This window comes from Leucoraja erinacea, chromosome 7 (genome assembly GCF_028641065.1).
Source record: "Leucoraja erinacea ecotype New England chromosome 7, Leri_hhj_1, whole genome shotgun sequence".
Lineage (NCBI taxonomy): Eukaryota > Metazoa > Chordata > Chondrichthyes > Rajiformes > Rajidae > Leucoraja > Leucoraja erinaceus.
Window position 1 is genome coordinate 35269107 of NC_073383.1, and position 17511 is coordinate 35286617.

Below are 17511 nucleotides of genomic sequence, written 5' to 3' on the forward strand. Positions count from 1 at the left end.
TTGCCTTGTGCTCATAAGAGCCTATACTCCTCTATCCAAATCCAAGTGGGTAGGATTGGTACCTTCACCACCCAAATTTGTTTCCCAGGGGCCAGCTGACGGTCTTTCCATGTCCATATTGTGGTGTCGACTCTGGAGGGGAATAGATCATATCCTTCGGTGATGATTTCCTTCCCACTCATACAAGGCCAAAGGGCACGCATATGTACAGATCTGAAGACAATGAATGGTACTGGTTTATTCCTCCAAGCCCTGGCTTGGAAGGAATCCCTTTTTGCTTAAAGAACACCAGAATCGCGCGACTAAGAATTATTCCCAAATGCCATGGGTGGGAAAAGGGAAGTTTACATATACTATGACAGCAGACATTACCATCCATTGCTCGATGTCTCCCCATTTTGTATCCAGCCCATAATATTTCTACAAATAGAAAAGGAAGAGATTAAGAAAGAGAAGGAAAGAAGTAAAGGACAGTAAATGTGGAATAACTGAAAACATGCAGGTGATAATCCAGTGTTTCAGGACTACAAACAGCAGCAAAGCATGGTAACACATACGAGTCGTGTGAGAGAGAGAGAGAGTGGGGGAGAGGGAGACACCAATGCACTCTCAGTGTCAAAGCCCCATATTCAGACATTTCTGTCAAGGAAAGCTCAGTTATACCATATTAATAGGTATCTTTCTTTCCATAAAGCAAAAACAACCTGCAACTCTCCCTAGAGCTTAAGGCTGAGATTCAAATGGATGCTGGGCAAGGATGGGAAATTGCCATCTTAATGAATGGGCTGACAGGCCAAAGGAGCCTCCACCAGCCCTCTTCTGTGTGGGAAATCTAAGCTAAATAAATATGGTACATGTCAAGATAGCAGTTGGGTTATAGTGGGAGAGGAGATCAGGTAGCTGGATATCTGCTCCTTGACACCGTGGCTCTCCTGCACTTAATGAATGGTCCTGCACCTAGGCAAGCATCTACTAGGCTGGTAATTGAACCCTTGCAGGAGTCACTGGATTTAAAAAAGCGTGTGGAATGGGGGAAACAGTCAGCCAGCTAGGTGTACATATTACTACATGTGGTGGGTAGGGTGTCACCCCCAGATTAGTTTAAATAAGTAAGACAAACATGACACACAAAGCAAAAGATCTCTCACCTTCTGTACCTGGTAGATCTATCAAGAGAAAGCAGTGGAAAGAAAACAGGAGAAGTCAGAAGTTAAAAGGAATACAACTGTAAAAGAGGTTAGAAAGAGACTGAATCAGAGGCAGCTCTAGGCCAAAAGATGTCTACTCATCCTTGGGATACCTAACACCAATTTGGCATATTCGCATCTTCCCATACCAACCTGCCATTTCATTCTATTGGCAATGTACTCTGCAGTCTACAAGGTCCTGAGCAACCGAGACAAAAAGGACTAACGGCCTCACTCAGCCATCCCAGTAGGAAACTCCAATGCGTCCACTCTAGGGAGAGATGAGGGAGAGAGTGGGGGAGGCGGAGAGGGGAAAGATGAGGGAGGGTGAAGAGGAGGGGGAGGGAGTGCTGGGGGATGAGGGAGAATGGAGGAGGATAGGGGTAGGAGGAGGGATGAGGTGATGGAGAGGACGGGGGAGAGGGAGGAGGGGAGGGAGGGGGTGAGGGGAGGAAGCAGAGGAGGGTGGGGAGAGGGAGGATAATGGAGGAGGGGAATAGGGGACTGAAGAGGGCGAGTGAGAAGCGTTCTCATTTATCTTACATTTTACAGGTTATTGCCATTTTGAACTTTAAAAACGTCGCAGTCGCGCTCCCACTTGCCGGTCGCGTCTGCGCAGTTGGGGAAGGGTTGCCGTGAGTCGCGTCACAACAGTCAGCCACGCCTGCGCAGTTGGGGGCTATGGGTCAGTGGTGGAATATTGCCTTGGGAGACGGGCCCAACGGGTCCACACCTGGTCTAGTAATCAATCTAAATCTTAGGTTACGAGGATCTCTCTGTGCTCATTTTGCCAAACCAAATCCAGTAATCCCTATATTCCTTGTTGGGCAAGGAATATACTGATAAAGTCGTGACCACACTTCAGAATTTATTTCCACTTATTTGTTCAATGATAATGTTTTATCCATTTGTTTATTTATCTTTAATTGATCTTGCCACAAGTATGACTCTACCTTATAGTCATTTAGATTGCAGATTTTATAAACAGCAGTTATGCTTTGGGAAAAAGAGGTTGGAAAGTTCAGGGAAGTTGTATAGAGCATGGAGATTTTTATACTCTTCATTCATCTCTCTATATATACAGAGACCCCCATTTTACTTTTCCCTCAATTGAGACTACGTAGCAGATCCTGCTACACCCAGTATTGCAGACCTTTCACTCAGCCCAACCAATGCATCTTTGGCCAGCAATGGAGGAAGCACCAGTAAATTACTCACAACTAAACATTGATAACGTTTGCTCAACCATACTACTCGCCTCCTTCTGCTGTCTCTCCAATTCCTTCATTCGAATCTCTCTCGCCTCAGCTCGTGCAGCTCGTTTTGCAGCCAACCTGGCCTCTGCCTGTGAAAAAAAACAAAAAAAACATTAGAGACTCTTTTAAACAAATTTCATGGGAATTTGGTTGATTGTTTTTGCAGTAACACAATGTGTTGACGAGGGCAGTGTAGCTGATATTGTCCACATGAGCTGCAGATTTCACAAGGAAGACTGCTCCAAAAAGGCGAGAGCCAATAGATGCATGGCAAGCGGGAAAACTGGATCCAAAATTGGCTCAGTAAAACAAGGCAAAATATTTTTGTGATTGGAAGCCTGTGACCACTGGTGTACTACAGGGATCAATGCTGGCGTCATTTTGCTTTGTTATTTTACTGATTTTTATATCAATGCGGCATGTATGATTAGTACATCTACAGATAACACTAACAATTGGATTTACAGTGGGAAGGATGGTCTTCAGTCAGAAGAAGATATTGATCAGTTAGTAAAATGGATAGGGCAATGGCAGGTGAAATCCTAGCATATGAGAGGATGCGCTTTGGGAGGAATATGGCAATAAATGCTAGGGCCGAGGGAGTACTGAGGTATATCCAGTAAACCCAGAGATCGGCAGCACAGTTTGATAAAATAGTGAAGAAGGCCTATGGAATCATTGCCTTCATAGATTGGGGCACGAAATCTAAGAGTCGAAGAATGAAATGCAACTTTTTAAAACTTTGGTTGGGCCACAGCATCAGTACTGTATCTGACTCTGCCTCTTCTGATGTCAGGTATTTAATCACACACTGTTTATAGGGCAGATTTAAAAAATTCACGTCATACACATTTTTTTCTACACCCTGGAGATCTCATCTGCAGTCACTCAACTTTGTCAAAAACACACCATTACATCCAGAAGCAATGTAACGCAGCTCCACCTAACATACAGAACAAGTCTTTCACTGTACATCTGTACACGTGACAACAAGCTAGTTACTTAACCTCCAGTCAAAATAACACCCTTCCACCATGACCCTTCATTTTCTATGGCCAAGCCGATTTTGAATCCAATCTGCCAAATCTCACTACAGAGCACAATAACATCTGTACTGCTCTGGTTTATCTGTATGTGAAACAAAGGATGCATGGATGCATGGCAAGCGGGAAAACTGTTTTTTTTTTCCTTCCATTATTTATTATGTAAAAGAATATGTGTGTTATGATTGTGTTTATAATTTGTTTGGTTGTTTTGTTGTTTGTCTTTTGCACAAAAGTCCGCGAGCATTGCCACTTTCATTTCACTGCACATCTCGTATGTATATGTGACAAATAAACTTGACTTGACTTGAGAACCTGGCACAGGATAATTTGCAACTTTGTCAGCGACCTTTACGTGGCGAATATTTGCATAACCTGGCAAGCAACGTATTTCACTGTGATTGTCACATGTGACAATAAAGTATTCAATTCAAGTCATAGAAGCATAGAAAATAGGTGCAGGAGGAGGCCATTCGGCCCTTCGGCCCTTCGAGCCAGCATCGCCATTCATTGTGATCATGGCTGATCGTCCCCTATCAATAACCCGTGCCTGCCTTCTCCCCCATATCCCTTGAGTCCACTCGCCCCTAGAGCTCTATCTAACTCTCTCTTAAATCCAGCCAGTGACTTGGCCCCCACTGCCCTCAGTGGCAGGGAATTCCATAAATTCACAACTCTCTGGGTGAAAACGTTTTTTCTCACCTCAGTCTTAAATGACCTCCCCTTTATTCTAAGACTGTGGCCCCTGGTTCTGGACTCGCACAACATTGGGAAAAAATTTCCTGCATCTAGCTCATCCAGTCCTTTTATAATTTTATATGTTTCTATAAGATGCCCCCTCATCCTTCTAAACTCCAGTGAATACAAGTCAACAGCAAATACTCCGTCTCAGAATTCTAGATACTAAGAACAGTATTTAATACATTTCAATTGACTGTAAAATTCTCTCGAATTTCAACTATTGATCATAATATTTTGGGGAAATACCCATCTTTTATTGCACAGTATATTGCTACATAAGCCAGTTCCATCTCAACTCTTATCTGATAACATTCTGATAAAACTTTGTCATCAAATGGTGTCTCTGTACATTGTTCCGTTCTGCCGTGCTAATTAGATAGAATCTTGTGCAGCTTCCTTCTCTCACATAACATTTCTGATATCCTCCTACCCAGAAACCAGCAGTGTTCACTAAACACTGCTGGTTTCTTCTCTGTGGTAAACCATTCAGTTTGGCTATGGTTTGTGCACGTACAGATCAGCTGCATTATTCTGTCTTGTCATTGTGACCTTTTTTTGAGCATGATTAACAAAACCAGCAGGTAAGTTAAAACAGGCTAGACCAGTGCAGATGCATAAAACAGTCACACCCTCTCTCACTACACAGCCACCCAAGGCCGGCGGCATTCCTCAAGCATTGTACCGGTTTATCACATCACCTGCCATCATCAGATGCTTCACGAGCTCGCCTTCTCTATGAGCTATCGGCAGGGAGAATGCTAAAAGCAGACAACCTATAAGGAAACTGTTCCAGAAATTATGTCTTCTTGTAGGTCAGTGCAGAAAGAACCAAAAGACCAAAAGTAACAGGATTCAGACAAGTTTCCATATGTACTACACATAGAACTGTTCAGCCCGGCCAAACTGCAAAACTCACCCATATTATCTTAGGGGAGTCTAGTACAGTGCTTCTTAAACTGGTGAATGGTTCACCCAAGGGCGAATGAAATTATTTTGGGGTGAATGAAACTAGAGGGGTGAATGAAGGGTGAATGACTTAATTTATTCAGATATTTATATATATTTTTCTATACTTAAAGAACGCATTGCCATTAAAGTGGTTAGTAAGCTCTTATTGGTTTTAATGGCAGTGGAGCTGGAAATTTGATATGTTTTTTTCTCTCTACCTATGGTTTTCTAATTTTAAAGTAGCAGGATATTTCCCAAATTTACTGTAATATAACCTTTTAGGGAAGACCAGACGAGCTAGTGGGATCATAATCTATACATAACTAATCTATACGTAAATAAAACTCTGATCTTGTGATCTTCCGGTTTGTGCAATCTTTCTATTTGTGCAAAAAAGGTTTGCGATAGCGCTACGATTTTTCACCAGTTCAGTCACCGTTCTCCTGTGCTGATCGGTTGAATGTCGTAAAAGTTAGCAAGGTTTAAAATATCTTAAAAAACACGCGTGCGTAGTTCGATCTGTTCTCCTGCTGTTCAGGGCCACGCGGATTAGTCTCTTCCCCTGTCACTCACCGCCCCTTCCTTCGCCATCGCGTCTTTACTGGAGCTAAGGATAGCCGGCGAAGGTTTCCAACGAATAATTTTCGGAGGGACCCGAAGCAGCCCAGCCCCAAGCAGCCCAGCGTCGGAGACCCAGCCCAGCCCAGCGTGGGAGACACAGCCCGGCCCAGAGTCGGAGACCCAGCCCAGCGTCGGAGATGTCGCCAAACAGAAAACGGAGACTCTGATCCCGGCGGAGAACGGCCAGCAACCAGCACCCGCTGTGAGTCCCCATCGCACCGCCAATTTCAGCCACTACCACTTGTTCCCCCACGCTGGCTCCTCCCCCCCTCCCCGTGATACCCCCTCTCTACCCCTCCCCGTGATGCATCCTCTCTCCCATGGCTCTTCCCCCGTCTTTTCTCCGAGCTCACGCCCCCCCTCCACCCCCGCCCACCCCTCTCCACCCACAACTCCCCCCACCCACACCCCTCGCCCCCCCCACCCACACCCCTCTCTCCCCCACAAAATCCCCCCCTCTCCCACACACCCCCTCACCCCTCTCGCCCGCACACACCTCCCCGCCCACACATCCCCCCTCCCACACACCCATGCCCCCGCCCCCACATCCCCACCCCCCCACAAGCCCCCCTTCCTCCTCAATCCACCCCCCCCACACAACAACCGCCTCCCTCCCCACAAACCCCCCATCCCCACAAACAACCTCCCCCCCACAACAACCCCACTGCACAGTCTAGTCTAGTAAAGAGTTTAGTAAAGTTATAAATGGCAACACTGGAGGATCGCCGAAGGCAACTGTTGAACTGTAACTACTTTGTGTTGCCTATTTATACACTCCATGGGTTTTTTGAGCGAGTTTTCCAAAGAAAAAAATGCAGTAATCAAAGCCCGAAAGCATAGAATGGGGCTGAAGCCCAGTGTTTAGACGTTGGAATGGTTTTTTATCATTCTAATAAAATGATTTTCCAACTCCAGTGGTAATTAAACTTTTTTTTTCACTCCGTTTTCTTTACATATTTTTAGGATGTTCAAAAGGTTGAATAACATAAACACTTAAGAAATTAGTTAATTTATTCTTTTTGCTCGTGACAAAATAAATTATATATAAAGTTATGCACAAGGGAGAATGACACAAGGGAGAAAATTAGCAAAAAACATAATAAAATTTAGTCGAGGGTGAATGAAATTTTGTGATAAAGACTCAAGGGTGAATGACACTGAAATAGTTTAAGAAGCACTGGTCTAGTACACAGTTCACAGCAAAGATCTTACAGCGAGATCTTTGGTTCACAGGTAATAGAATCTTAATGACAATCACCAAATTCAATTGGCCACATCACAACCTTACCAAATCTCAGGATAGTTTCCTTTATGCAGAAGCCACCGGCTTTGTGCATCAACTTAGTCAGGCAGATGTTAAAGCAGGATGGATGAAAGAAAGCAGGACAAACATCAGCATTAAAGCAATAGACCACCAGTTTCCCCAGGTTTGCCCTCACCTTAAGGGCCTGTCCCACGAGCATGCGACTGCATGCGGCAAGCACGACCTAACGTGGTCGCTTGAGCCGTACGGCCTCGCAAGGCTGGTTCCACTTCGATCGCCGTATGGAGTTGTACGGAGCTGGTCCCAACATCGCGCTGGGCTCCGAAAAACTGACACTGTCCAAAAATTCCGCAGGCCCGCAGCCGCATTGAGGCCGTACGCAGCGCCTCGACGGGCGTGCTCAGCGTCTCAACACCATACGCAGCGTCTTCACGACATATGCCTAGCGTGAACTTCCCGCGGACTTCGCTCGAACCTCACGTCAAATCGTACGGGATCACTCGACCTCCGCGCGGCCCCCGCTTCCGATTTGGTCGCGCTCGCCACATGCAGTTGCATGCTCGTGGGACAGGCCCTGTACGGGGATCACTCGACCTCCGCGCGGCCCCCGCTTCCGATTTGGTCGCGCTTGCCGCATGCAGTCGCATGCTCGTGGGACAAGCCCTATACTGTCCTCAAAGCTTGGGATTGCTCATTCCACACTTCAGTATGAATTGTGATGGAATCTCAGCAGAGATGCTGCTGAGCTGCAGTGTTACTCCAGAACTGTGTGTCTGTCTTCAGTTAGAATTGTATTGGCTTTGTTTTGTCCACTCTAAACATGATTAATATGGCATTCATCATGGGATTATTAAATCTGCTGCAACAACGCAACGGGAACAGAAATGCAAGTGAATCATTGGGTGCAAAGATAGTCATCAAAATGAGACTTTATTCAGACTGCTTTGAAGAAAAAAAAACAGAATTTGTGTTTCAGTAAGATCAACCCTGAACTCCTCCTCCTTACTCAGCTTTGCTTCAGAAGACAAGCTCTGCCTCAGCAATCAGCCTTGTGATTCTTCTCTCAGCTGCTTCTTGGGAAAGTATTTTCTTCCATGTTTCAAGGGCCTGTCCCACTTAGGCGATTTTTCAGCGGACTGCCGGCGACTGTCAATTCACCGGCACTCGCCTGAAAAACCGAGAACTGGAACGGCGACTGTCAGAGTGGAACACACACACACACACATATCGCAATGGCGGGGCCAGGGCAAGCGGGGGGGAGCGCTGTCTGAAATTCACACAATGCAAAACCTGCATGTCAAATCTCAATGCAAAGTTGTAGAATTTGTGTAGCATGAGAACAGGTCGATCTGTCCCAACCATCAAGCACCCATTAATCCAAAACTACACCAATTTCATTTTTTGTTCTGGCACAGAAATGTAGTGGTAGAGTTGCTGCCTTACAACGCCAGACACCCCAAGTTGAATCCTGTCTATGGGTACTGTCTGTACAGTTTTTGTACACATTTTCCCAGTGACCGTGTGGGCTTCCTCCGGATGCTCCGGTTTCCTCCCACACGCTCCGGTTTCCTCCCACACTCCAACGGCATGCGAGTTTGTAGGTTAATCAGCTTCTGTAAATTGTCCCTAGAGAGTAGGATAGATCTAGTGTACAGGGTGATTGTTGGTTAGTGTGGACTCGGTGGGTTGAAAGGTCCTTTTCCACGCTGTACCCTAGAACTAAATTAAACTAAACTTCCAACTCCTTTCAGAATCTACTACTCATGTACACACTAAGGGCAAGTTGCAGTGGCCAATCAACCTACCAGTCTGTATGCCTTTGGGATGTTGGAAGAACCAGGAAAAAACCTAGATGGTAACAGGGACAACATGCAAACTCCACACAGACAGCACCGCTGTAGGTCAAAATTGAACCCAAGTTTGACAGAGCTGAGACAACAGTTTTCCTATTTGTGTCACTGTGTGGCATCTTGTACAAAGACACCCAAATCTTTTTATAATGGCAGTTATACCCCTACTACATATCAAATCCTACCTACAAAAATACAGGCAGATAAAAACTAAAACTAAAAATATCAGACATAATAATAATAATAAGCTTAATGGCTCCTACACTTTTGTAACACCACTATTTACATAGTCGCTACATTGACGACTGCACTGGTGCTACCTCCTGCAGAACTCACAGACTTCATGCACTGCACCACTAATTTCCATCCAGCACTTAAATTCACCTGGACCATTTCCGACATCTCCCTACCGTTTCTAGATCTTACCATCTCCATCGCAGGTAACAGAATACTGACCGACATCTACTATAAACCCACTGACGCCCAAAGCTATCTTGACTACACTTCTTCCCACCCTGCTTCCTGTAAAGACTCTATCCCCTACTCCCAATTCCTCGGTCTATGCCACATCTGCGCCCAGGATGAGGTGTTCCATACTAGCGCATCGGAGATGTCCTCATTCTTTAGGGAACGGGGGTTCCCCACTTCCATTATAGATGAGGCTCTCACCAGGGTCTCGTCTATATCCCACAGCTCTGCTCTTACTCCCCCTCCCCCTATTCGTAACAATGACAGGATCCTCCTTGTCCTCACCTTCCACCCCATCAGCCGTCGCATACAACAAATAATCCTCCGACATTTTCGCCACCTCCAACGGGATCCCACTGCTGGCTACATCTCCCATCTCCTCCCCTTTTTGCTTTCCCTCCGTACCTCTCTGGTCAATTTGTCCTTTCCCACCCAAACCACCCCCTCCCCAGGTACTTTCCCCTGCAACTGCAGGAAATGCAACACTTTACCTCCCCCCTCGACTCCAACCACGGACCAAACCAGTCTTTCCAGGTGAGGCAGAGATTCACCTGCACCTCCTCCAACCTCATCTACTGCATCCGCTGTTCCAGGTGTCAACTGCTCTACAATGGCGAAACCAAGCGCATACTCGGCAATCGCTTTGCTGAACACCTCCGCTCAGTCCATCTTAACCAACCTGATCGCCCGGTTGCTCAGCACTTCAACTCCCCCTCCCATTCCCACTTTGACCTTTCTGTCCTGGGCCTCCTCCATTGCCAGAGTGAGGCCCAGCCCAAATTTGAGGCACAGCACATATTCCGCTTGGGTGGTTTCCACCGCAGCAGTATGAACATTGACCTCTAATTTTAGATAGCCCTTGCTTTCTCCCTCCTACCCCTCCCACTTCCCAGTTTTCCCACGTCCTACTGTCTCCGCCTACTTATTTTCATTTTCTCGCCCCCCCCCGACATCTGCCTGAAGAAGGGTCTCGACCCAAAACGTCTCAAATTCCTTCTCTCCATAGATGCTGCCTCACCCGCTGAGTTTCTCCAGCATTTTTATGTCTACCTTTGATTTTTACAGCATCTGCAGTTCTTTCTTAAACACCACTATTTTTTTGCCTTGCACCATTTAAAATAGATTAGCAATTTCTTTTCGTCCTGTGTAATTGGTTAACATTTTCCCACATTGATCCATCTACCATGTTTTTGCCTGCTCACTTTATCTGTCTATGTCTTTTGAAAACTGCGTGCTCGATTTTCGATGACTGGTGATCCCAGCAAAAATCTTCCAATGGGTGGGCTGCTCCCAGTTATTGGATAAAGCCCACACAATCTCTTCAAGTGCAAGTGGTTGGCTCAGCTCTGTCTTAGCTACAAATTACCTTGACAACTAGTGACGACTTGCCCTAAAGGCTATCACCAGACCAGCAGCATTGCAAAACTTTGTACACTGTTGCCTCATCTGGTCGGTTATCATTAAGGTGTTTGAAGCCTTGTTGAGGGTTTTTCAAATGAAAAGTCTAAGATTTCAGATAAAACAATGTTAAGATGTCAGGATGGCCCATTAAGAAGGATTGTTTTCAAACAGCATACAAGATTCGCACAGAATTCAAAACGTCTTTTGCCAGTAATGAATTATATCCTGGTAATTATTTGCTGCTTGAACATGGAAAAACAATATGAGAATGGATAGCACATATTGAAAAAAATTGAAACCAAACTGGTCTTATTTGCAAGTGCTTGTCATGTCAATACTGCAGGAATAAAATGTTATGGCCTTGGAAACCCAGCAGCTGCAGCATTGGCTTTGTTCAAGCTAGAATTCAATCAGCTCCTTCCAATCACATTTTGTATGCATGTGTATACAACAGATATTAGAGATGTGCACTTTAGATTCAGGAACAATTCACTCCATTATGTATGGCCTCGCTGATGACCAGATAGTACCTGTTTTCCAAATGCATCAACACAAGTTAGCACAGCCATAACAGACACCAGTGGGAGACTTGGAATGACAAAAAGATGGTAAGTTTGCCCTGGCAGACCGGTCTATAGCGAGGACAGAGCTGTAACTCTGGGATTAGTAGATAACACAACAGTAGTGCTATTGGAAAGGAACAACAGTTGTACGTACAACTGTGTTCACTCACAACTATCTTCATTCACCACGTATCCTTGTGGTGTCAGCAAATCTGAATTAATATAGTAATATATGGGTCTGAAGAAGGGTCCTGACTCAAAACGTCACCTATCCATGTATTCCCGAGATGCTGCATGATTCGCTGAGTTAACCTCCACATTACGGTTCGGTGGCGTAGGTTCTTAGAAAAAGGTCCGTATCTCAATTTTCCTTTATGTGAAGGTCTGTATCGTGATTTTCCATAATACATCACCTGCACATGCATCATGAAATGCAAATTGAAAAAAAACTTTTTTGCTGCATTGACTTGGATGTTAGGGTGGCTGATTTGTAATTTATCTTCTTTCCATTGATTATTAAAGAGTTATGGTCAGTTTTCTAATCTACTGAGACCTTTCCAGAAGCTAGAGAATTTTGTGCGGTCACAACCGATTCAGACAATTTCTTTGCAGCCATCTCTTTTAGAACCTTAAGATCTTGATCATCAGGTCAAGGGATTTGGTAGAGTTTAGTTCTTGACCTGATGCTTAATTCTCTAATGATGATGGTTATTTTACCTTCTTCATTTTATTCCTCATTCTACATTTTTTTGGGGATACTTGTTTTTTCCCCATTTTCTTATTCCCCACTATTTGCTTCTCTGCCTCAGATAAGAGATAAACATTTTCTTTCCTACTCTCTGCCGTTTATATATTTGTACTAGACCAAGTGCAGACCCGTTGGGTCTGTTTCCCCAACGTGCGGTTGTGGGGGGGGGGGGGGGGAGGCGGCATGCAGCGTCACACACACTAACTATCCCCCCCCCACGCACTCACGCTAATTACCCCCCTTGATATTATATTAATATTATTAATTTGCTCCTTTTACCCCATAACCACCGTATCTACTGACGCATAGCCCCCAACTTGCAGTCACATCTAGAGAGGGGGGAGGGGGGGGGGGGGTAGAGAGTGAGGGCCGAGTAGAGAAGGGGCAGAGACAGAGAGAGAGACAGAGACAGAGAGAGGGGCAAGAGGGAGAGGGGGGTGGAGAGGAGGATAAGAGGGAGGGGTGGGTGAGGGGGGAAAGGTGGGGGAGGAGGGGAGGGAGAGAGAGAGGGTGAGAGTGAGGGGGGAGAGAGAGAGGGGGTGCTGAGAGGGGGGTGAGGGGGAGAGGTGGGGAGCAGGGAGGGGAAGGGAGGAGGGAGGATGGAGGGAAGAGGGTAGGGGGTGTGGAGGGGAGGGGGGGTTTAGGAGAGGGAGGGAGGGGGGGGAGGGTATGGAGAGGAGGAGGGGGAGAGAGAGAGAGAGAGGGGGGGGGAGGAGAGGGGGCGGGGGGGGGGGAGAGAGGGTGTGCTGAGAGGGGGGTGAGGTGAGGTGAGGGGAGGGGGAGAGGTGGGGAGCAGGGAGGGGGGTCGGGGTGTGTGGAGGGGAGGGGGATTTAGGGGAGGAACGGTGGGGGAGGGGATGGAGGGGAGGAGGGGGAGAAAAAGAGGGGAGAGAGAGAGGGGGGGGAGGGAGGGGAGGAGAGGGGTGTGAGTGGAGAGGAGAGGGAAGGGAGAGGAGGGGGGGGGGAGAGGAGAGGGTGGAGTGGAGAGGGGAGGAGGAGGAGAGAGGGGGGGAGAGAGGGGGAGAGAGAGAGAGAGAGAGAGAGAGAGGGGGAGCGGGGGGGAGGGGGAGAGAGAGGAGAGGGGGGAGGAGAGGGGGGGAGGAGGAGAGGGGGAGGGGAGGAGAGGGGGGGAGGAGAGGGGGGGGGGAGAGGAGAGGGGGGAGAGGAGAGAGGGAGGGGGAGGAGGAGAAGGGGGGGGACGAGAGAGAGGGGGGAGAGGAGAGAGGGAGAGGAGAGAGGGGGGAGAGGGAGAGGGTGGAGAGGGAGAGGGGAGGAGGGGGGGGGGGAGAGGAGAGAGGGGGGGAGGAGAGAGGGGGGAGAGAGAACGGAGGAGAGAGTGGAGGGAGAGAGAGAGGGGGGGAGGGGGAGAGCGGGAGGAGAGAGGGGGGGGGAGAGAGAGGAGGAGAGGGGGAGAGAGAGGGGGGAGGGAGAGAGGGGGGGAGGAGAGAGGGGGGAGTGAGTGGGGGTCGAGGGGAGAGGGAGAGAGAGAGAGAGAGAGAGAGGAGGGGGGACAGAGGAGAGGAGGGAGAGGAGAGGGGGGTGGGGAGAGAGAGGAGGGGAGAGAGAGAGAGAAAGGGAGAGAGACAGGGGAGGAGAGAGAGAGAAAGAGAGAGGGATAGGGAGAGGGATAGGGAGAGAGGTGGGGAGAGAGAGGGGAGAGTGCCTTTTTGCTTCAACCCAAACCGCCCAAACAACCATTTGCAGGCAGTGCTTTTTTACTTCAAACTAACCATATTTTCATTTTCAAACCACATTAAGGGTACTCACAGCTGTGTAGACATTTGTTCAGTGTCATTCAGAGCTCAGAGTGACCTCCAGCTTGCCGAGACTGATTGAGGCACACCCTGGTTTTATAGTCCCTCCCCCTCCCCCTCCTTCCAGCTGGGGCAGCAGAGAGAATGGTGAATTTTTTTAAAACATTCATTTCTCTCCGATTTTTCATCGATGGGAAAAATACTCTGGTCCAGGAAGGCAGACGTGGGCTCTGATCGAGGTGGCCAAAAATGACGGCCGTAGGTGGCGGCGTTCTCTCAGAAATCGCAGCACATTGGGCCAAAAGCGGTCAAGATCAGACTTTTAGTAATATAGAAGATTTAGAATCCGTTTTTTGTATTGAAAGACATGTGGGGCAACTCCTTTTTTACACAGAGCATGGTGGGTGCCTGGAGAGCACTACCAGGGATTGGGATGGAGGCAGATACGATAATTGCATTTAGGAAGCTTTTAGATCGGCACATGAATATACAAGGAATGGAGGGATATGGATCATATGCTGACAGAGCAGATTAGTCTAGCAGCATCATCTTCGTCATGGACATTATGGGCCAAGGGGCATATTCCTATGTTCTGTGAATGCCTTGCTAGACTATTCTCATATTGTATTTTCTCCCGCTTGATCACTATTATTTATTTTCGCGTTTCTCACATTTACCCAATCTTTGTGCTGACCACAATTCTACACAGTTTGATATTTCAATCTAATTTATTTCCTAATTTGGATTACACAAGGATTCCCTTTCCCATAGAGATTATATTCTTCAATGGTATTTATCTTTGTGAAGAATTATAAAATATTTATTTAAGAATTTGCCACAGGTTATTTACCATCTTTTCTAATCTAATTTCCCATTTGACTTTAACCAACTTTTTCTCCATACTTTTTAATTACTTTCACATTTAATGATATCGATGCAAGTTTATTACTCTCAAATTCAACCCAAGATTGCAAGGAGAATTAGAGAGACACTGCTATTTCAAATTTCACGCAGGCCTTAACTCAGCTGTGAGAACCAGTAATGCTTGCCGACTTTGTCTTTCCACTTCACTCACACACTGCTCCATATTTAGAACTGGGTTCGGATTACATTTCATCCTCTTCGGTCAAACTTTAAATGCAGTAATGCTCAGGGAGTATGCTTCCTATTGAGATGAAAGGTCAGTGGCAAGTGACCCCAGGCCTATGTCCAAATATGTAATTGTTAGAGACAGACAGAGTGAGCAAGCAAGCAAGTGACAGAGAGAGAGAGAGAGCGAGAGAGAGAGCAAGCAACTGACAGTGAGAGAAGGAGAGTGACATAGAAAGAGAGAGAGAGAGAGAGAGAGGGAGAGAGAGAGAGAGCGCAAGCAAGGGCCAGACAGAGAGTGAGCGCCAGAGGGAGAGAGAGCGAGCGCAATAGCGCAAGAGAGAAGAGATCAGTTTAACCTGACATCATGTTTGGCATGGACTTTGTGGGTAGAGCTGTACACTTCTATATAAGCCAAGGCCAGCATGTCAGCTGGACATATCTTCCACGCTCAGAAAAAAAGGGAAAAAAACTGACACGTCACAGACGGATGACTGATGCAGCAGAAATCAAGTTGGTCTTTGACTGAAACCTCAATTCTATTTCTCATCCGTAACAAGTCTTGGTATTTCGAGCATTTTCTGCTTTTTAATTTTGCATTTCCAGCATCTGCATTTTTGTCAGTTTTCGGCTTTCTGGCAGCTGAAACATCCTTCATCCCTGCGAGCTCATGAACTTTGCCCCCTCTGTCTTAACTGTGCCCATTCCACACTCACCCACACCTCCGGGTTTCCCTATGATGTTACCCATGATCTCAACAATCTGCTGCAATATAGGACAATTCCCTTAGTTGTTGTTCATGCATTGGAAAGCCGAAGGAAATTGATTTTAGGGGAGATGAAGTGTCTCTACTCACAAGGGAATGAATCCAAAGCTTAAAGAGTAGGGTTGGCCTCGGGAAAGCTAAACCATTTCTGCAAAGAGATATAATTCATCCATGTAAATGAAGCGTGGGCCCCAGTGATGTTGCCACCTCCAGCAGGCTGGGTGCTGATTTAAGTCAGCATGCTATAGAAACAGAACCAATGGGGCACATTTTCTTGCCACTTTCCATCCTCCCTAAACATGTGCTCATGATAAACGTTGCTGCTGCTGCTGCTTTAACTTGCAGTATTCCTTTCCATTATGCTACATAGTCCATTGGGCTGACAATGCCATTCCTTCAATCCTACAGCCCTCAAGATCTGTACTTCTCCACTTCTTGTCTATTGGTACAGGACCCACACTGGTTTCTGCAACATTGGTACCTCAGGAATCTGCCTCTTCTGTTATTTGTGACAGAAAATACTCCAGAATCAAACCTGAGCTGACATTGCAGTACCCACTGAAGTTCTGCCTACTCATTCATTTCAGGTTGCAATCAATAATACCAAGAAGAGTAAGGTGACATACTTCAATGACTACTGATCGATGGCATGAATGTCCATGATTAAGAAATGCTCTGAGAAATTGATTATGGCACATATCAATTCCTACCTCAGCAAGAACCTGGACTCACTACAATTAGCTTACTGCTACAATAAATTAATGGTGGATGTGATCTCGCTGGCTCTCCACTGGACCATAAGAACCCATATGTCAGGCTGTTGTTCATCAATAGCAGTTTGCTGTTCAACAACATTGTTCCTTCCAAACTTGTTGTCAAGTTCAGGGAACTCAGTCTCTATGCATCAATTTGTAACTGGATCCTCGACTTCCTCCTCGATAGGCCACAATCAGCACAAATTGGCAACAACATCTACTCTTCAAAAACCATCAGCACAGATGCACTTCAATAGACGATACACAATAGGTGCAGGAGTAGGCCATTCGGCCCTTCGAGCCAGCACCACCATTCAATGTGATCAAGGCTGATCATCCAAAGTCAGTACCCCGTTCCTGCCTTCTCCCCATATCCCCTGACCCCGCTAGCGTTAAGAGCGCTTTCTAGCTCTCTCTTGAAAGTAGTCAGAGAACCGGATGCTCCACCACCCTCTGAGGCAGAGAATTCCACAGACTCACAAATCTCTATGTGAAAATATGTTTCCTCATCTACATTCTAAATGGCCCATGGTTCTGAACTCCCCGAACATCGGGAACATGTTTCCTGCCCCTAGCGTGTCCAAACCATTAATAGTCTTATATGCATCAATAAGATCCACTCTTATCCTTCTAATTGAAACATATAAGAATATTAAGGGTTTGGACACGCTAGTGTGCCGTGTGCTCCGTCCCCTGTTCTACTCATACTACACCCATGATTGCGTGGCCACAATTCCAACGCCATCATAAACGCACTGATGACACTGCTTTTGTTGGACAAATTATGGGTAATTATGAGTCAGAGTATAGGAGACTGATTTATCTGATAACATGGTGAACATACAATCAGAGAACAACAACCCAATGTCAGCAAGACCAAGGATCTGACTGTTGACTTTAGAAGAGGAAACTTGAGGATACACGATCCCATCTACATCGATGGGTTGGTGGAGGAGAGAGTCCTTGACTTCAAGTTCCTGGGCATGCACATCTCTGAAGATTTGTTCTGGACCCAGCACATTGATGCAATCATAAAGAAAGCCCATCAACGCCTCTA

The 17511-nt window shown here is 46.5% G+C and overlaps 1 protein-coding gene across 11 annotated transcripts in view; it reads right to left on the reverse strand.

The window, feature by feature from the left end:
* Positions 1 to 17511, reverse strand: part of LOC129698883 (leucine-rich repeat flightless-interacting protein 2-like) — a 127861-nt gene that overhangs the window by 77499 nt on the left and 32851 nt on the right. For 9 of the 11 annotated variants that reach the window (XM_055638270.1, XM_055638272.1, XM_055638271.1 and 6 more), the window contains exons 3-5: positions 2446 to 2532; positions 1149 to 1166; positions 373 to 420 (exon numbers count right to left, since the gene is read on the reverse strand). In XM_055638270.1, the coding sequence (XP_055494245.1) occupies positions 373 to 420; positions 1149 to 1166; positions 2446 to 2532 (153 nt within the window). The remainder of the gene's footprint in view (positions 1 to 372; positions 421 to 1148; positions 1167 to 2445; positions 2533 to 17511) is intronic. The other 2 variants (XM_055638265.1, XM_055638269.1) reach the window with 1 other exon arrangement.